Source organism: Leucopleurus acutus (genome assembly GCF_964270905.1).
Source record: "Leucopleurus acutus genome assembly, chromosome: 2".
Classification (NCBI taxonomy): Eukaryota; Metazoa; Chordata; class Mammalia; order Artiodactyla; family Delphinidae; genus Leucopleurus; species Leucopleurus acutus.
In genome coordinates, this window is record NC_139143.1 from 1,334,994 (window position 1) to 1,354,289 (window position 19,296).

Here is a 19,296-nt window from a genome sequence, read left to right on the forward strand (position 1 = left end):
CCCTCCTCCAGTGACCCCCCCCCCCACCGGGCCTGCCCCGTGATGGGCCAACTCCACCCCCCACCCCGGCTCTGCTTCATAGAAAGGCTGGCACCCAGTCCCTAGGGGCCCCTCCTCCTGGAGCGGCTCCCCGCTCTCCCCGGGGGAGGTCCTGCGCCAGGACAGGAGGCTCAGAGCCCATCTCCCCGGCGTCTCCGGCCCTGTTTCTCAACAAAACCTGTGCGCATTGTGGTCTGGAAATGTTCTGGCACGGGCTGAGGGTTAGAACTCAAACCCCGAGTTTGTGGGGTGGGGAGAAGCTCAGGCTCTTAGAATCTTTTAGAAAAGGACATGGAGGCCTGGCCCGGAAAGGGCAGCCTCTGAGGTCCAGAATGAGAAGAGGCCCATGGATCTCCCAGACGCAGCCCGCAAGGCCGCTATCCTCCCTGGAGCCACACGTTTCTCTGCTTCTTCAGACGACAGGCCCTGCAGGGACCAGCCGCTGCGCTGGGGAGCGGGCTGGGGTATCCCACCCGCTGCTGCCTCACCCCCCTCAAAGCTCTGCGTCCGCACCGGCCAGGAGAAAACTAAAGTCTCCAGGCCCCAGAGGGCTCCTCTCGGCTCCCCGCAGCCACTCTCTCCTCTCTCATCCCCCAACACACAGACGCGCCCATCCCGCACTTCCTCCTCCAGGAAGACCTCCCTGACTAACACTTCTTGGCCCCAGTCACCCTAATAACAACACCACTAACACTGGGCTCTTCCCAAGGGCCGGACACTGTGCCAAACCCTTTACAAACGTCGCCTCAGTGAATTCAGACAACAGCCCTGTGAGGCAGGCATGAGCTCCATTTACAGATGAGGAAACTGGCCCAGGTCACCAGCTTGTGAGGACTGCGGTCCTGCTCTGCCCTGACCAGCACCTGTGCTGGGACCCCCGCTCTCCCCAGCGCCCTGCCTCCATCTCATCACCCCCAGGCAGTGATGAGTAGGATGGAAACTACCCAGAATCTACACACACGCTGCGTCTGACTTTTCATCGAGGTCAGCGGTCGTCACAGCAGCCTTACAGGGAGTAAGGTCCCAAGGAGGCAGTAAGCTGCCTGACGGCGGTTGCGGAGCAGGGGCCCCCCTTCGTCCCGGCGGCAGAAGGTGATGGAAATGGGTGCGGAGGGGTCAGTGCAAGCGAACGAGCCTCAGGCCTTCTACAAGCAGCTCGGCTCCCCACTCGCTTCCTGTCTCTGCTCAACTCTGGGGGCAAAGGAGGGACTCAGAATACTACCCAGATTCTCCAAGTCAGGGACAGCCCTGGATATTGCCAACAACACGCGTATATCTCTGTCCCCTCGCTGTGCGGACGTGGGATGGGATAGAGCAAGGGCCGCCCCACCTTCTGGGTGCCCCAGAGCCGGGGGTCCGTGTCTCCCAGGTGAGTTCCAGGGAGGACATCCAAACCCTCATAAGTCCCCATGAGCCTCACTGAGACCACGGGTTGGAGAGACGCCAAGGGCCTGTGGGTGTTGGGCGTCGGTCCCTTCAACCCAATCAGCCGGGCGTCCGACCCTGAGGGAGTGTCGTCTTTGCAGGTGAGGGCAGAGCAGAGACGCAGTGGGACCAAGAGAGCGGGGCAGCGGTGGGCAGCTCTTTGCACGGGCTGGGTGTCTCCTGGAGCCCCGAGTTCCCTGGTGCCCCCTACAGCTCCATCTCTGGCACCTTCTGAAGGTCTTCAAGGGCGCCCTCTGACCGGCCGCCCCCTGTACATCCACGTGTTCTCATCTGACCTTTCACCTTCTCCTCCACGTCCTCCCACCCCATCCCCAGTGTTCACAGCTGGCTGGACCCCGAGCCCCACCCGGAGCAGCCAGGCACTGACTGAGGCCAGCACCCCGCGGTCGCCTCCCCTCGTCCCGCCACAGCCTGTTCCCTTGGGCTCTGCGCTCACCCCGGGTGCCATTTCCTCCCACGTGAGGGTTCAGGCACTGCTCGTATGTGCCAGGCACTGTGCCGGGGAGTTTACATGACACGTCGCCTCACTTAGCCTGCCCGCCACCCACTTGTCCCCACGTACAGACGAAGACCCCGAGACTCAGAGGACTGCCCGTCAGGGGCAGAGCTAGGAAGGGGCCAGGGCTTGGGTGGCCCAGACGAGAGGCCCTGCGGGCCCCAGCAGCCAATGAAAGTGTGGGCCGTCCTCGGCCGGAGCTGGGCCACTTGGGGCTGGACTGGCGTATCCTCACTTTGCTGAGGAGGGAAGGGGGCGGCCCTCACGCCCACCCTTCCACGGTGCGTTTGCGCCTGGGCCACTCTCCAGAGAGGCAGAGAAAGGAGGCCCACCGCCCTGCAGAGACACTCCACTCACCACCCAGACAAGACCCTGCGCGGCCAAGGGGGACCCTGCGTCTTCCCCTCCCTCCAACATTCCAGGGCCTGCTGCTAAGGTCCCCAGGCCACGTGGGACCCTCCCTCCTACCCTGGGATGCACAGGCTGAGTCCTGGGAGAGAGGGGCTTTCTCAGGCCCCAGGGAGACTCAGGGTCGGCTCAGAAAACCCCAAATGCAGACATGACAGTGCCAGGGGAACAGCGACGAGACGGTGGGGGCAACCCTCCAGCAGTGTGGATTCTGACAGCGACACTGTCGTCTTTTCCCCAAGTCCTCCTGAGGAAGAATGGGTCTGGGGAAGGAGGTGGGACCAGTGAGCCCCTCAGCCTGGAAAAGGGAACTTTCTCCTGCTTCCCCAGAGAAAGGCTCCACAGAAGTCTTTTCCAAATTCTTTTTAGCCACAGAACCCTGTCTTCAAATGAGACAATGTCCTACCCGCGTCACCCACACACATGTAAAACGGCTGAAGGGGAGCTGCCCCGGTCCCATTTAGTTCAACAAATACTTGCCTGACTCTACAAACGAGCTCCCGTTTCCTCAGAGCCCCCAGGCCCTGGAGCCCAAAGCCACAGAGCTCCGGGACCCCACCTCCGGGACAGATGGCCCAGACTCTCCTCCTCCGAGAAGAGGTCATGGAGGCCCAGGCGGGGCTGAGCCAGGAAGCCTTCCTCTCCCCAGAGCAGGGGGGAGGCAGGTGGTCTGGAGCGTGCGCTCACTCCCTCCTCCTGCCCAGGTGGCCAGGCCAGAGCCCCCAGCCCTCAAGCCCTGAGGGGCAGCTGCCCCCAGTAGGGTCCACTTCACACACCATCTCACCCCGACTCAGACTCTAAAAACAGCTCTTTGGTTTTCAGCTTGGCACTGCCCACAAATTAGTGTCTCCAACACGGCCTCTTGGGACGTGACTTCAGGGAGGCCCCTGGGGAGCCAGAGGCCTCAGTGGAGGGAGATGGAGCCAGCAGGGACGTCTTGGAGGAGACGAGGGTGGCTTAGTCCCCTCTCCTGGCTTCTGGGACCCCCACCAAGGCCACCCAGCTCGAGTGACTGCTCTGCTCTCCTTGCCCCGGCTGGGGACAATCTTTCCCCCCACGGGGCCCCTCCCCTCTCCTCCACTGAGCCCCGGCCACCGTCCTGGGAGCTGCTCTGCAGGAGAAGAAACCGGCAAGAGGAGAAGGGGCGGCAGTCTGGGCCCCTCTGCTCAGGGCCCGGAGACCCACCTCTCACCTAGCCTGGGGTCGCGCCATTAGGCCCCGAGACAGGGGCCAACTGGGAACCGGTCAGGGAAGCCCGGCCTCACCACTCGCCTGGCCTTCAGCCTGGGACTGTTCTCCCCACCACGGCCCCGCAGTCCAGGACAGGGCAGAAGATGCCTGGGCCTCAGGGCTCCAGCTGCGCAGGTGCCCCAGACTGAGGCCGGCCTGGCCAGCGCGCAGCCAGGCGGGCTCAGGGAGAAGCGCGTGGTACTCACAGGTAAGCCGTCAGGGGGTCCAGGTCCCCCGGCACCGCCGAGAGCCCGCGCTCAGAGCAGTCGGCCGACAGCATGATGCCATCCTCGTGGCAGCGGCAGGGGGCCGGGCAGGCGGGCCGCGGGCCAGGCTGGGGGGCGCACGGGGAGGCGCAGAGTGCAGCGCAGAGCCAGAGGGCGCGGAGCCCGGGTGCGCTGGGCATCGCGGCGGCCGGGAGGGCGGCGGGCACCGGTGGCGCACAGTCAGAGAGGAGCAGGCATCGCTGCGCGGTCTTCACTCCTGGGTTTCACGGGTTGGGCTTGGCAGGGGAGGGCGGAGCCAGGGAACTTTCTCGCCTCTCGCTCCCCTTCCCTCCTTCCCTCCGAGCTGGCAGGAATTTCATCCAGGAAAGAAAAAAGCAAACAACTCTGAGAGCGGAGAGCGGGTCCTGCAGGCGTTTGGGCTGCGGGCTCAGGACCCCGTGCCAGAGCGGACAGCCTCGGGGCCACCGGGGATCGGAGGAGGGCCCCGGAAGCACCTCGTTTGTTCGAGGCCACCCACTTGGGGGGGGAGCAGCCCCAGAAGTACAGCTCGGGGTCACCCGCCGCATCCTGGCTCCTGGGGAGGGGAGCGAGGGGTTGTCTCGCCAGGTGGGCCGTGAAGGGCCGGAGCCGCGGGGCGGGTGGAGGTCGGGTGGCTACAGGAGGAGACTTCCAGCCGAGCCCCAGGCCCCCCACTAGAGAAGGTGTGACGTCCACTCACAAAGCGTCTTGCACGCGGCCCCAGTCAGGTGGGAGCCCGGGAGCCCTGGACCCTGCTCCCGGGATGGAGCCAGGCGCACGGCTGGGGGACGCGCCCGCCTGGCGGTCCGGGCCGGCCCGAGTCGGCAGTCTGGCGCCACCTGGAGGCCAGTCCGGCAGCTGCAGCTCCACCAGCCTGAGGCTGGAAGGGCCAGGCGGGAGGCTTGAGGGCGAGAGACGGTGGCTGAAGCTGGGCTCATCCCGGCGCCGGGCCAAGCCCAGGGTGGAGTGAGAGCCGGCCGCGTCTCCTGACCTTACTCTCCCCACACGGTCCATCCTGAGTGTACAGCGGCAGCCTGAAAGCCTCAGCGCAGCCAGTGGCCCTTCATCCAGGACCGTCACCCCCCCAGGGCCACTCATCACCCCCTCCCATTCTCTGCTACTGCTCTCACCTCCCGGGCCCCAGGGGCTGCACGGCTGGGCCAGGAAGGCGGAAACCAACCGTTGGCCTCTGGGGTGTGGGGCTTGGCCCTGACGTAGATGAGCCCCCAGGAAGGCCTGGGTGGTCCTTGGGCACGGAGGGCCGGAGAGACCACAGGGGTGCTTCCCACTCGGCCGTGTTCCCGGCCTCACTCCCCACTCGCTGCGGCCCTCCTGCTCCTTTGCAGCTCTGGTGCGGGGACCCTGCTGCCCCCTCAGCATGGCGGGGCCCGGGCCCAGTGCGAGGCTCCAGCCCGCCGACTGGAGGGTCGTCATGGGCCAACCCCGACTCCTGGGAACGAGTGTGCAGAGGGTGTGACCCAGCCCAGGGAGGCCCAGGTGAGCGGGGAGGCTGCCCTGCTCCAGCTTCTGCTGCACAGGCCGCGAGGGCCCTCCTGACCTCTGACCCCTCGCCTTTCACGAGGCGCTCGGGGCGGCCAAGGAGAGCCCTGCCCCTCCCCGATTCGGGGTCTGACTCCTTTCGGGGCGTCCTGCTCTGGTTTGTGCAGGCTTTCTGTGTCCCCCAGGCCCTCTACCGGGAGCAGTTGGTGCCCCGCCGCTGGTGCCAGCCGTCCAGGGCCTCCTGGTTGATGAGGGGACGGATGGGCCCTGGTGAGGCCGCGGGTGATGGTGTCGCCACGGTGAGCACTCCTGCCCTCCTTTCTGCTTCTCCTCCTGGTTTTCCCTCCCCAGACTCCCGCACTGTGGTGGAGCGAAGGAGGCAGAGAAAACCCAGCCGCTCTGGCCACGCAGCAGTGAGCCCCCCCACGCCTGCCGCCGGCGGCGGGAAATGGGAAGGCCGGGTTGTGGGGGGGGTGGCCAGGGCCAGGTCGGTCCTGCTGTGCACAGGGCAGCGTCTGTGCCCCCTCGCCCCGAGTAACCCGCTCTGAATCCAGGGCCGCCCCCCGGACACTAGAAACTAGATCTGAGGAACGGGGAAACTGGAGGGTGGGGCTGGGGACTGCCCCGCGAAAGCCACCCACCAGGCCCCCCCAGCCCCGCTCCTGTTTCCCACCAGGCCCTGGCATGGATGGACAGAACGCACTCGGCCTCTGGCTTGACCACTTCCCTTATTTCCCGACTCGGCCCCTTCACGGCACGGGGCCCGGCGGGCGTCGGGGAACAGACTCCCGAAAGACGACGTCAGGGCAGAGTGAGGAGGGGGCTGTGTCCGGACCCGCACCCCGAGCCGCGGGGCAGCGGGGTCTCTGCCTGCTCGTCCGGGGCCCCGTCCAGCGGCACCTGCAGTGGCTGAGCGGCGTGCCTAGCTTCTCCAAGCCCCAGGAGCAGCACGGGCCCGCGGCAGCCAGGAAGGGCAGCAGGGTCATGGTGGGGAGCTCCTGCCCGGCTCCCCACACGGCAGCTGCAGCCTCTGCACCGGCCCCTCCTTCCTGCTCCCCCTCTGGGCAAAGACGTTGGCACCGGTGCCTGGAGGGGCCGGGACTGCTCCGCGGATCCCACCCCCAGCCCACGGCCCTAGCTTACACATGTGACGCTGAGGAGGGTGCAGGGCCAGCCTGCAGTGCTGCTCTCGGCCACCCAGCGCATGGTCACCGCGTCCGTGGCGACGGGCTGTGACTCCGTGGGCCAGACCGGGTCAGGGCTGCTCGGCCGGCCAGCCCATCCCCACCCAGGCCCCAGTCACACCACAGCCCCACCCCAACCCCCAGGCATCCCTCCCTCTGCCCCTGTTCCCTCACCTTCTTCCGGGAGTCTGGCAGGCACAGGGAGACCAGCACGCGAGCCCCGTGCTCCCACACCAGCTCCCAGAGCTCTGTGGGCCCCGGTCAGCATGACGGGATCGCAGCCAGAGGGCCCGCCCTGCAGAGCACAGGGTGTCCCCTGCGCGTCTCAGCTCTAGGACCCCCAGCCTCCCAGCCCCAGCCCCAGGAAGCACCAATGGCCCAAGGGCATGGTCCCACGGGGAAGAGCCAGGCTTCGGGCATCTCTCCAGCAGGGCCGTCCTCTGCCGGAGGGGACTGCCCGTGACAACAGCCGTCTGCGGGACGAGGGTAAGGGTGAGGCTGCCGGAGGTCCCAGCCTGGCCGACGCCCGATGCCCCGTCCACCCGCAAGCCCACTGGCACTCACGGGAGGCTATGCCGTCCTGCCCACGGCCAGGAGAGGGCATCGCAGAGCCAGCCTGGTCCTTGAGGGCCTGGAGCGGAAGCTGGGGAGGGTGACGGGCAGAGGGGCACCATGAGACAGGCCGCAGAAGTGGTGGCACGAGGGGACCCCGTGTCGTCGTGCCGCCCGGCCCGCAGCCACCTTGTGCTCCCCCAAGAAGCCAGCGTCGCCAGATCACGCCTGGGGAGGAAGCTCCGCACGGGGATGGGCTGCGGCCTGGGCGGGGCGCAGGGCGCGGGCCGCGGGCCGCGTCGGGGGTGCCGGAGGCTGCCCAGCTCCCGCTCTTGGTCTCCTCGGCCCTGCGTGGACGGAGCTGGCAGCCTGTCGGTGGGAGGGATGGGGACCCTGCCCCCCACCAGGCCAGGTTCCCGGTGCTGCACGTACTCAGAGGTGCCGGGGAGCCCCTTCCAGGACGCTGCTCAGGAGGCAGCCGTGCAGGAAGATGTACTGGCTCTGGGAGGTGGGAAGGGAGGCGGTCGGCTGAGGGACCGTGGCCCAGCAGGGAGACTTCCAGGCCCTGACCAGCCAGACGGCCCGGGGCAGGGGAGGGGCTTTGGGGAGCCTTCCCGTGGGGCCCCTCCGCATCAGAGCTGGCAGGGGCCCTCCTACCTGCCACCCCCGGCACAAAGGGAAACAGAAGCCCCGATAGGAGGGTGAGTGTCCGAGCCCCTCCCCCGGGGTTCTTCCCTGGCCCCTGGGGACCCTGTGGCCCGGCCATCTGCCCCACCCCCTCCCAGGGTCCGCAGTCCACCCGCCTTGCCCTCACCGGGGTCTGGATCATGAGGGACCGGTGCAGGCGCAGCGAGCACACCGTGTGGAATACGTCCACTGTATCCTCCTCCCCCAGCTGCTGCAGCAGCCCTGACAGGGCCACAAAGGTGTCCGAGCGGCCCACGCCTGCACTGCGGATCAGAGGGCCCAGGGCTGTGAAGCGGGGCCCTTCCCCAGCCCACCCCGCCACCCGCCACCTGCCCCGCCTGCCTGCACCAGGACGGGCCCCACTCCTCTCCTGAACGGGGTCCACAAAGGCCAGCAGGGAGCTGGGGGTCTCGGGGACGCTGTGGTCTGGCCGGGTGGTGAACTGCAGCTGCTTCACTGTCCACTGCAGTTGCTGGGCAGCCCGGAGGCTGGGGCAGAGGAGCTGCTTCTCCGTCCCCTCCTAACCCACTGTCCTCTGCTCAGCCCTCATTCTGTCACCAGATCTTGAGGGCGGGGTGGAGCCCCCCACACTGGGATGCTCCCCTCAGCTCCTCCAGCCTCCCGGGAAGTCTGCCTGCAGGGGGCCCAACGGGGAGGGGGGCACTGCTGCCCCAGGAGGACACAGCCTGGGATGGCGGATGGGGCCCAGAGGTCTGGGGTGAGCGGGGGCCCTGAGCCGGGTGCAGGGCAGGGCAGAAACCGTCCCTTCTTACCTAACTTCGGATGACCCTTAGCCTTCCCTGTGCTTCCCTACCCTCCCTAACCTCCAACCTCCTGGGCAAGGGGGAGGCCAGGGGCCCAGGAGGTGAGCTGACCTTCTAAGGAGTCACAACCCCTCGCTCGCGGGTACGCACGTGCTGCATCTGGAGGTCCCGCGCGGTCCACTCGTCCTCGGGCTCCTCGGCCAGGAGGTGGACGATGTGACCGTGGGTGACAGGGGTGGAGTCGGCTGGCCAGTGGTGCTCACGTAGCACCTAGGGCCAGAGGGATGTGGGCCCCCCCATCACTGCCACCCCTGCTGTATCAGCACCTCCCACCCACCCGTCTGTCTCCGCCACCCTGCTTGTCCGGAAGCCTCTCTCCCCCTGCCCGGCCCCAGCACCTCCACCCCCAGACCTCTATGTGACCCCTGGGACTTCCAGGCAGCTGCCGGGCGCCTGTGCAAACTGCATGGCCTTACTTAGGACCACCTGGCCTGGCCTCTCCGCTCCAGCTGGAGGGGCTCAAAGGTGTTGTCCCAGGGCCCCGCACGGAGCAGGGCACAGGCGTGTTTAAAGCAAGGACGCAGACTGGGCCTGGAGCAGGAGAGGGTGGTCTCGGTGAGAAACAGCAGAGGCAATGGAGGCGAGTCCAGCTGGGAGCCTGGGTTCCTGGTCTCCTTCCCTGCCCCATCCTGGGCGGCCTGGGGACCCCACCAACCCCCAGGCCTCACCTGGCCTCCCAGACCCACAGCTGGTCCTGTGGGGAGAGCCTGCCACCTGGTGGCCACCCCGGGGGCTGTGGCACGCTCACCCGCCCACTCTCCATGCCCACCGTCAGCATGACGACGACCCGGACCTGCTGCTCCCACGCCAGCTGCCAGAAGTCCTCCAGGGTCTTCTTCAGAAGCCCCTGGGTGGTGATGAACTCCTGTGGGCGGGTGTAGCCCTGGGGGCGGGCAGGATCACGTTAACTGGGGCCCCAGCCCACAGCCACGCATCCCACGGGTGATCTCTGGGAGTGAGGACTTCGTGTGCAGGTCGATACGTGTGCACACACGTGAACACACGTGCACCAAGGACCCAAATCAGGAGGGTGACTTGGAGACAGCCCCACCTCGATGGGACGATGACAAGACACTGATGGCCCCAAAGTAGCCTCCCCAGGCCACCCCTTCACCACCCAACCCACACCACCTGCATTTCTCCCAGGGCTCCACTGCCCACCCAGCTCCCCGAGGCCAGCACTCAGTCCCTCCTCCAACAGCCCCATCTGCCTCTCCTGCCTCCGCCCGATGACCCCGCCCCACTCTGTCCACATGCACCACCCGGCTCTTCTCTGGGTCTGTCCAGCTGCAATGTCTGCCCCTCTTTCATCACTTATCAGGATTCTGCTCATCCTTCAAGAGACCAAATGCCCCCTCCTCCAGGAAGCCTTTCTTGATTCCTAGGTGGACTAAACGTTCCTTCTTCACGAGCTGAGCACCACACGTGTGCCCTTATTACAGCACCTGTCATGCCGCGTGGCAGGTGTCACACACACACACACACACACACACACACACACACACACACACACCTCCTGCCCCTTTGAAGATGGGAATCCGCGTAGCCCAGCCCTGCCTCCTGCGGTCCCAGCACAGCGACCAACACACAAGACACACAAGCTGGCGGTCTTCGTGGACGGCTAGGGCAGGACAGCGTGTCCTGCAAACCGGGCCCCTCCCGAGTGGACGCCGCAGCCAGCACGCAGGCGGCTCTACCTGCTGGTGGATGAAGCTGGTGTTGACGTAATTGGAGTGAGACTCTCCGTCCAGCGGGGTCAGCCTGACCCGGCAGTGGTCATCTGCAGACGCTAAAAGCCGCGCATTCAGGGCGGGCACACGCAGCGCCTCCTCCGGGCCGAGCTCCGGCCTGCACACCCCTGCCTGCCATGCTCACAGGGCAACACGAGAGGGTAGCGGTTCTCCTGGTGTCGGCAGGGTGCTCGGCCTCCAGCCTAGGCTGCCCCTTGCCCACCTCCTTCAGCTCCTGCAGAGATGGGGGCCGAAGCAGACCCATGTCACCCCCACACCGGGGGCGGGGTCGTGCACAGCTGGGGCCCCCCAGAGCCTGGGGGCAGCAGAGGCCTCACCTCGAACTCCTGAAAGCCTGGTGGGCACAGGTGCCCTTGGCCTCGTAGCCCTGTCGGAATCTGTGGGCAGGGATGGGCCAGTGGGTCCACCTGGGGGAAGAGGGTGTGCAGAGTCCTGCCCTGGGCGCCGGTAGGGGCCAGAGAGAGGGGGCAGGGCAAACAGGACCACACTCGGAGGAGGTGGGCATGAGTGTCTGAGGCCCCGACCCCGGGTCCTGAGGATGGCTCTGGGCACAGCTGCTCGCAGCACCGCTCAGGGTGCGGCCGAGAGAAGGAAGAACAGTAGCGATATTGGGAAGATTGCGAAATCCAACGTCAGAGAGAAAGAAGGAGACGGAAGCGACTTGGCCCGCAACCGTCCAGGTGGTCAGTCGGGGACCAAGAGGACGGGAGTCTGGAGGCAGAGGCTGAGGGCCTGGGAGGAGCCAGGGGCCCCTGGGAGCAGGGTGACGAGGGTGTGACAGCGGCTGAGGGCGGGCTCGGCTGGGGGGCGAGGGACGCAGCCCCGGGAGACCCCGTCATCACCGAGCCTGTGGAGGGCCGGCCGCCTGCCCCGCCCTACAGGGGCCGCACACTCACCGCAGGTTGTAAGCCACCAGCTCCTGGGAGCACAGGTTCTTCTCCGACCTGCAGAGGGTGACGGGGCCTGGGAGGCAGCCTGGGGCTCCTCCGACACGCCGGCCCAGCCCTCCCCGCCGCTCACCTCCTCCCCTGCACTCGCCTCCAGCACAGCAGGCCCAGCAAGGTGCCAAGCGCAAGGCCACCGCCCGCTTCGACACCCACCGCTGCTGGGAGGGGCTCTGTGGACGGAGACGGAAGGGTGAGCTGGGCAGCCCCGACCTGCCACCCTGTGAGACACACCAGCCTCCCCTGGGCCCGAGACCCCCTGGGTGGAGGGCGCAGTGACAGCCCTCACCCTGCAGAAGGAAGTCCCAAATGCCGAACCGAGGCCAGAGAAGGCTGCCGGGGGACCACCCTGGACGGGCACTGAGAACAGCCTGTGAGTCCTCCCTGCCCCCAGCTCCTGAGCAGGGCCCCCCCAACACGCTTGAGGACAGGAGGGCAGAGGCCTGGCCCCGCACCTTCTGGAGCTGCTCCGTCCAGTACGGTCGCCACGTGCCCTGGGCTACTCCACTGAGCCCTTGAACCGGAGCGGCTCCAATTTCAGATTTGCCGCAAGCATAAGCTACACACAGGATTTCAAAGTTTTACTGATTAGAAGAAAAGGATGTAAAACCTCTCATTAATCATTTAAAAACGTCGATCACATGTTGATACGATATTTTTAACATCTTGGTTTAAGTAAAATGTGGCTGAGATTAACTGCACCTATTTATTTTTCTCTTTTTAACAGAGCTACTGGGAACCACAGAGGTGGCTCTCACTTGTGGCCTGCCTTATGTTCCTACTGGTCAGCGCTGCTCCAGGATACGGTGGCCAACCGGGAGCAGCATGGCGGAGGGAAGCCTCGCGGGAGGGTAGAGCGATCACAGCAGCAGCAAACCGTTTCCTCAATGCCTGCCTTGCCCACTACCCCCAGCCCACCCAGGTCAGGGCTGCCACCAGGAGCACCTCCTTCGCTGGCTCTGGGGCTCCCAGCTCTGTGAGGCAGGACAGGTCCCCGCTGGTAGCTGAGCCTCAGAAGGGAGGTCCCAGCGCCAATCCCCACCCCAGGACCCAGCTGGAGTCCTAGCTGGGTGCCCACCTACCTGAGAAGGCTGAGAAGGAGATGAGGGGCTCAGAGCTGTACCTGGTAGAGGCTGCAACACTGAACCTGTCACAGAGGGGCAGGACCTTCCATTGCGGGGCGGGGGGGGGGGCGGTGGCAGGCAAAGAGGGCAGCAGATGGTCAGGTAGCAGGAGCCCCCTCACCTGTTTAGGGCTTGGCGCCCTGTCTTCTGAGACTTCAGAGCGAACTCCACCCTCTCCCGGCTTCTCTCCTGCCTCCACTGCCCTATTCTGAGAGCAAGAAGCCCTAGAAACAGGCGCCTGGTATCCTCAGTAGCCCTAGCAAAGTGAAAGAGAGTCCATGCCCTGCTTTGCTGAGAAAAGAACCACGTGGCAGGTGGGCATTCCCCTTTTTGCCTTGCCTACCAGGAAGCTCAGTCAGAATAGCTCTACTGACCCTCCTGGACCAGCACATGCTTCCTCTCTATGAATCAGTCCAGCTCTTTCGTTGACACAGGTGTAAACAACCCATCAATGAAGCTCTCAGTGTCTCCCCCTCCCTTCAGCCTTGGCCCTCACCGATAGCGGGAACCCGGCCTGAGCTGCCCATTACAAACGTCCTGGGTCTGGCCACAGTCCTCAGTTCCCACAGGCACCATCCAGGATGTCGGCACGGCCCAGGGCCCCGGGTAGAAGGGGCTGGGGAGCAGGGCGGCCAGGTAGGAGTCACGTCCCCCCTAGTTGTGGTCGTACCAGGTGTGGTTGATGGCGTCACAGGGAGGCCGTGCCACTAGGAGAGGAACAGGGAGGGGGCGGGGCAGGTGGGCAGTGGGGTGGGGCCTCTCCCCGCCAGAGGGGCTTGCCCGTGTTCTAGACGTGCCCGCCCCCCGTTAGTATACCAGTCCCTTCCGCCAGAACGTCCCAGTCCCCCTTCCTGCGCCAAGACTCCCGCCGGCCTCAGACATTCCATCTCACCCGTGTCAGCGCCTGGGCCCCTTGCCACCCCTGCCAGGCTATAGCCAGGGTCCCTCACCCGCCTGGGCCGGGACTCACGCGGCACGTTAGCGGTGGCGATGACGCCATAGTACTGGATCTGCCCGTCGTCCTCGCCAAACATGCCCTGGGATATCAGCGCGTCCATCCCCATCTCAGGCTCCAGCTGGGGGCCTCGGCCAGCTCGGGGGGGGGAGTGCCAGGCTGGGGGCGGAGGGGGAGAGTGAGGCCCTGACAGCAGTCCCCAAGGGCAGGGCCATGCCTGCAATGGCAGCTGACTGGACGCACAGAATCCAAACTGGGCTGGGTGCTGGGCACAAGCCCCGCAGGGGGTGTCAAACGAGTGTGGCGTTGGGTCAGGGTCGGGGCCGGGGCTGGGGGCGATGGGGGAGGAAGACTGAGGGACGGGGTCTGAGGCCAAGGGGGCGCCTACCCTCGGCAGCAGTGGCACACACCACGGTGACTTCCCGGCCCCACAGGCCATTCCTGCCCCGCATGGAGAGGCTGAGGCGGTAGGACGTGGCGGGCTCCAGGCGGGACAGCAGGAGGGCATCCCCAGAGGTGTTGGCCTGGAAGATGAGGTGGGCGTCCCCTCCTGCTGCCAGCTGCTCCGCCACCACCGGACACGTGTCCACGTCCCCCTTGGGCACCATCCAGGCCAGGGCCAGGCGGGCGACCTTGGGCTGGCACTGCACGTCCTCCACTGGGTCGGGCTCTGCGGGTTCAAGGGTTCCACATCGCGTGGGAGTCAGCGCAGCCCAAGAGGTGGTCAAAGTCAGAGGCGCAGAGGGACCAGGCATTTCCGTCCCTGGAAAGGGGCAGCGGCCACAGGGAGAAATAAGGTCTCCTCGGGACCTGACGCCCATCTGGAGAGCGAGGGGCATCCCGAGGGCGGGTGGGCACGGCACACACCCAGACGAGCAGGGCTGGGACAGGATGGGCAGCGCTCAGGGTGCTCTGCTCCCCCTGACAGACACCGACGTACCCACGGGCAGCAGCACCAGGTGCGTGGAGGCCTGGAGCGGCCCCGCCGGGCAGAGCACGGACAGGGAGAGGTTGAGTCCAGGTGTGTGCGGCACACTCCGTGCCCCAGGCTGCCGCTGGCCCAGGCCAGGCTGACCACAGCACTGCCCGCCTGCATGGACACCAGCAGCTTGGTGGGCACCAGTGGGGCTGTGGGGAGGAGAGCAGGACGCCTGTGACCCCACGCAGGGCCCTCGGGGTGCAGGTGGGACAGGCGACTGGGGGGCAGCAGTGCCACCGAGGGAGGGAGCAGGGGTCCAGGGGCGGCCCTGCCCGCTGCTCCTCCCCCGGCCATTCCAATGCCACTCACAGGCCCAGCCCGAGGCGCCGGCTGTTGCCACACGGAGGGGCCCGGCCTATGCGACCACCTGCACCTTGTACTCAGTGCCCGGAGTCAGAGCTGAGAGACTGGCACCATCCACCTGGGCCCCCACGGGGCTGGAGCCCACCGGGACGCCTGCCTGGTACAGGGTCCCCCGGGAGCCGTCCCGGCCCCACGGCGTGTGGACCCAGGATGCCCGGGGCTGGGGGGGGTTTCACTGGCCACACTTACCAGAGGGGGGGTGAGGGGGGCTGCGGGGACAACAGGGTCGGGGGGAGAGAAGGGAGGTGTCATGGCCTGAACTGTGTCCCCCCAAATTCAAGTTGAAGTCCAGACCCTCAGGACCTCATAGCGTGACTGTATTTGGAGATTCGGTCCCTAAAGAGGTGAGGAAGGTAAAAGGTCATCGGTGCGGGCCCTGACCCAGAGGGGCTGGAACGCAGACACTGAGGGACAGCCGTCCACTCGCCGAGGACTCTGCCAGCCTGGGTCTCAGACCTGTGGCCACGGAACTGGGGACGCCTCCCCCGTGCGGGGACTGGGGACTTGCTGAGGGCAGCTCCAGTGCGGGGTGAAGAGCACAGCCCCGATCATGGCTCCTTCCTCCCGAAAGGGCCCCACTTGGCCCTCCACCCTTGGCCCAGTCGCGAAACACCGGTTCAGGTGACCAGTGAGAGGAGATTCTACCCGTGGGGAGGCAGACCGCCTCCCGACTTCCCCAGACAGCAGAGCACAAGCCCCGGCCATGCTGAGTGAGCTCATCGATCACTGCTCTCCCAGCCAGACGGGGCGGCCAGGGGGTTACACGCAGAGCCTTTTCCGGTCCCAGCCCCAGCTCTGACAGCCCCCCGAGTGGGTGGATAGGTTAAAGGGCAGGCAGTGTCTGGGGTCCAGGCAGGGCCCCTCCACCCTCCCCTTGTGCCCCGGGAACGTGGCATTAAGTGCCCGGGGCCCAGCGTGATGGTCTTCTCCACCGGTCCGCTTAGCCTGAGCAGGTAGCCATCCCGGGCCCCCGGCCCTGCCTTCCAGGTGGCCCAGAGCTCTGGGGGCCGGGGAGCGAGTACCAGGTCCAGGGGGACTGCGGGATCTGTGGGGAAGGGAGACACACGTGCAGAAGGTCCTGGACCCCCGTGTCGGCTTCTTCCCGCACGCCCTGGACCAGGCCTCATCCAGGCGCTGGCAGTGACCCTGAGCCATATTCCGGGTGAGTCCTGGGACCCGGCCGAGGACGTGGTGACAAACGATAACACATCCGGTGCCAGACCTCACAGTCCTCACAAGGCTGCCGTCATCATCCTGCTTTGAGATACAGCGGCTGAAGCACAGAGAGGGTCAGCACTTTGCCCGAGACCCACAGCCAGCGAGTGGCAGCGAGACAGCACTTCCCTGAGCAAAAGTGCAGCAAAGTCCCCGCGGGCTCAGCCCAGCTGGACACTCCTAAGCCTCGGGACCTGGTCCTCCTCTCTCTGAACCTCGATGCCTCCACCATACGGAGATAACACAACCTAAGGGCTTGTTCTGGGGGGTAAACGAGGTGACGCACAGAAGTGCCTGGCACGGGGCTGGCACGTGGATACTGCCAGTGCTGATAAGTGTCACCACCGTCATCGTCTGTGGTGGGGGCGGGTGGACTCCTGCCACCCCCTCCAGGCAGGCCTCACCCCTTCCCTGCAGGACTCCTGGAAGCCCACCCCACCAGCTGGCTCCTGCCTGCTTGACTGAAGAGCCTCTGTGGCAACCCCTTACCTGCCCAGCACGCACGGGTCCACTCGGTGGCGTTGGGCCCCGCCGCCAGATGGGGCCCGGCAACAGTGCTGAGTGTCAGCTCATAGGGGGTTCCCGGAGAGAGGCGAGCGAAGGTGTGACTGGAGATGCCCCGTGTGACCCCCGCCGTCAGGTTGGAGCCGCCAAGGAGGTCTGTGAGCGTGAGACGCAGCCCGGCGGCGACCCCAGAGTCATTCCAGGAGGCCTGCAGGGCACTGGCACCTGGCGCACGCAGCGTCAGCTGAGCTGGAGGCACAGGCGCTGGAGAAAGGGTGGGGAGAGCACAGCCGGGCTGGAGAGAGGGCCCGACGCGGGGCCCGGGCACCGCCCCACCAGCAGCAGCCCAGGAGCCCAGTCACGGGACGCGGCTCTGGATGGCCCCCCACTTCCAGACCGGCCGCCCCCCGGGGCCTCGCCGAGCGCTGGCCTTACCTGTCCACTGATAGATGCTGGGCTTCGCTTGGAGGTCGGCAGCCCAGGTGGGAACCTCCAGAGTGTGCTCGCTGCTGGGTAAGAGGTCACTAGAATTGTCGGACAGGGTGCCCGGGGACGCGGACACATTGTGAGCCAATGTCTGCGACTCCAGGTGGTAGAAGAGAATCTGGTAGCCATTCTGCCCCCCGGGGACAGCGCCCCGCAAGGCCTCCAGGTGGGACGGGCTCCCCAAGCTACAGAGCTGCAGGTCCTGGACCGTCAACAGGGCTGCATCAGAGGCAGAGAGAGGCACCAAGTTCAGGGCCGGGGCATCACCTCTGCTTCTAGTGCCCCTGACAAGTCACTGCAGCAGGCGTGGTCCTCAGAGACCTCACTGTCTCTGGCCGCTCTGCCCCCTGCCAACCCTCCAGGGCAGCCGCATCCTGCTCGGCCCCTCCCCTGCCCGCAGGCCATGCACCTGTGTGGACGGTGCGGATGACAGTGGTGTTCTGCCCTCAGGGGCGCAGGGCTGTCACCTCCAGCTGGTAGCGACTTCCCGGCACCAGGTCCTGGAACTCAAAGCTGGACGCGTTGGTGTGGGCCCGGAGTGGCTGCTCTTCCGGGGACCCCAGGGGTTCAGGCAGCTGAGGCAGAGGGTGTGGCTGGCAGACCTCCCCTGGACGCTGACATTCACCCTCAGAGGCGGTCCGGGGGAGAAGGGCTGGGTCAGAGTCTCCCAACACCTTCTGCCCCAGAGGAGGAGAGGCGGGAAGGGCCAGAGCAGAGGCGGGGTCTGGGCAGAGAAACAGCCTTGCCCAGCCCCCTCCCCATGGAAGGCACCTACCTCCACTCTCCCCGAGCGGACCCCCTTCCAGGGAGGGGCACTTGTCTTCCTGTAGAGAGGGGGCAAGGGTGTGGGAAGAGATGGGCAGAGGCTCTGGGCTCCAGCCAGGACCAGAGAAAAGGCTGTCCTCTCGTCTGTCTTCCGCAGACGTGGCCGAGGGGCATCACCGCAGGACACCGAGGTGCAGAGGCCCTGGGGCCAGGAGCAGACTGTCCTGCTGTCCCGTCAGGGGGGTGGGAAGGAGCCTCCCCTGCCCTGCTTACTGCAGCCCAGCCGTGGCGCCACGGGGCGGGGGGAGGCCTGGATGCCCTGGAGAGAAGGGGCGCACCTCACCTCGGCCAGGAAGCCTGGGAGCCACAGGAGGACCGAGCATGGGAATGGGGGCCCCATCCCGGCCGAGTCTGCAGGGAGAGCTGGGTGGTAGCAGGAGGAGCCCATCCCCACCCTCCCCTTGGTCAGCGGGCAGAGAGCGAGGCGCTCCCTCCCCAGCCCAGACCCTGTGCCAGCAGGGCCCTGTCAGGGGCACAGGGCTGCGGCCTCCAGGCTGCAGGCAAGCTCACCTCCCCCTGCACCCCCAGCTCCACTCTCTTCCAGCTGTTGGCTTTCCAGGCAGGAAACTGTCCCTCGAGACCCAGACCCAGAGGAGAGACGGCCTTGCGGGTGGGCAGAGACAGCTTGGTCCCCGACACCACGCCCCCCAGGAGAGGAGGGGGTGTCTGACCCTCCACGCGCAGAGGTGGACCGGGCCTTTTGTTCCTGTGCAGAGGGGTCCTGGTGACGTGGTGGGGGTGTGTGTGGCTGGGTGCTGGGTGGATGGACCAGCTATGCGTGTGCGTCGCTTGTGGACATACACAGGCGCACGTCTGTCCCAAAAGCCTTGAGTCCCAGTGACGGTAGGTCTAGAAGAGCCCTCTGGTTTCACACTCTTGCCCCCCAGATAAGGAAGAAATATCCAGGGAGGGAAGAGCCCAGGCCCCAGCGTGAGGAGGGGAGCTGGGCTTGAACCTGGGACCTCCAGCTCCTGCTCCCGGTCCCCTAGGATGCGGGCTTGCCTCCCCCCGGCCCCGCCCCCGCCCCACCCCGCCCCACCCCCTCTACCTAGACCCCGCCCCTCCCCGCCCCCTCTACCTAGACCCCGCCCCTGCCCCACCCCCTCTACCTAGACCCCGCCCCCTCCCCTCCCGCCCCCACCTGGCCGCAGGCCTGCGAAGGCCCGGGGCAGCCTCCTGGAGGTCAGGCCCCCCACCTCCTGGAGCCAACAACTCACCTGGAAGCACTCCCCCGGAGCCGCCACCCCAAGGCAGCTGACGCGGGGAAAGGAGGAAAGGGAGATGGAGGAAAGGAAGCAGCTCTGGGCCCCGGAGCAGGCTCGCAGGTGGGGAGGCGGACGCCCAGAAAACAGGCAGGTAGGTACATAAAGTCTGAGCAGCTAACTGGCTTCCTGAGGACCCTTCTCTCAGCCTGTCTGGCAGGGAGCGCGGGCCTGCACAGGGACCAGCCCCGGCCAGAGCCGGGGGCTACCTGCCCGTCCCCGCTCTGCCCAGCCCCAAACCTCAGGGCCGCCCACCGGCCTCTGGATGGGGGCCTGG

At 66.5% G+C, this 19,296-nt stretch overlaps 2 protein-coding genes across 2 annotated transcripts in view; both read right to left on the reverse strand.

Moving 5' to 3' along the window:
* The window catches only part of LGR6 (leucine rich repeat containing G protein-coupled receptor 6), a gene marked incomplete at both ends in the record, with an annotated part of 95,986 nt that extends 91,961 nt beyond the window's left edge, over positions 1-4,025 (reverse strand). Inside the window, one exon of the mRNA XM_082834788.1 lies at positions 3,826-4,025. Within this exon, the coding sequence (XP_082690914.1) occupies positions 3,826-4,025 (200 nt within the window). The remainder of the gene's footprint in view (positions 1-3,825) is intronic.
* Positions 4,026-6,113: 2,088 nt separating this feature from the next.
* On the reverse strand, positions 6,114-18,097 carry LOC309958345 (receptor-type tyrosine-protein phosphatase V-like; the record flags this gene model as incomplete). The annotated part of the gene is given in 38 exon segments (XM_082834149.1): positions 6,114-6,349; positions 6,352-6,424; positions 6,508-6,618; positions 6,723-6,807; positions 6,809-6,843; positions 6,945-7,021; positions 7,113-7,191; positions 7,349-7,384; positions 7,387-7,447; positions 7,533-7,540; positions 7,542-7,601; positions 7,915-8,268; positions 8,702-8,821; positions 9,360-9,494; positions 10,309-10,391; positions 10,487-10,516; positions 10,519-10,576; positions 10,680-10,696; positions 10,699-10,799; positions 11,259-11,479; positions 12,225-12,280; positions 12,389-12,453; positions 12,927-13,084; positions 13,088-13,137; positions 13,401-13,544; positions 13,774-14,055; positions 14,326-14,413; positions 14,416-14,513; positions 14,674-14,719; positions 14,723-14,898; positions 14,901-14,936; positions 15,617-15,772; positions 16,447-16,710; positions 16,882-17,151; positions 17,342-17,378; positions 17,382-17,494; positions 17,497-17,609; positions 18,036-18,097. Coding segments are annotated over 38 exon segments (4,194 nt in total).
* Between the last annotated feature and the right edge of the window lie 1,199 nt (positions 18,098-19,296).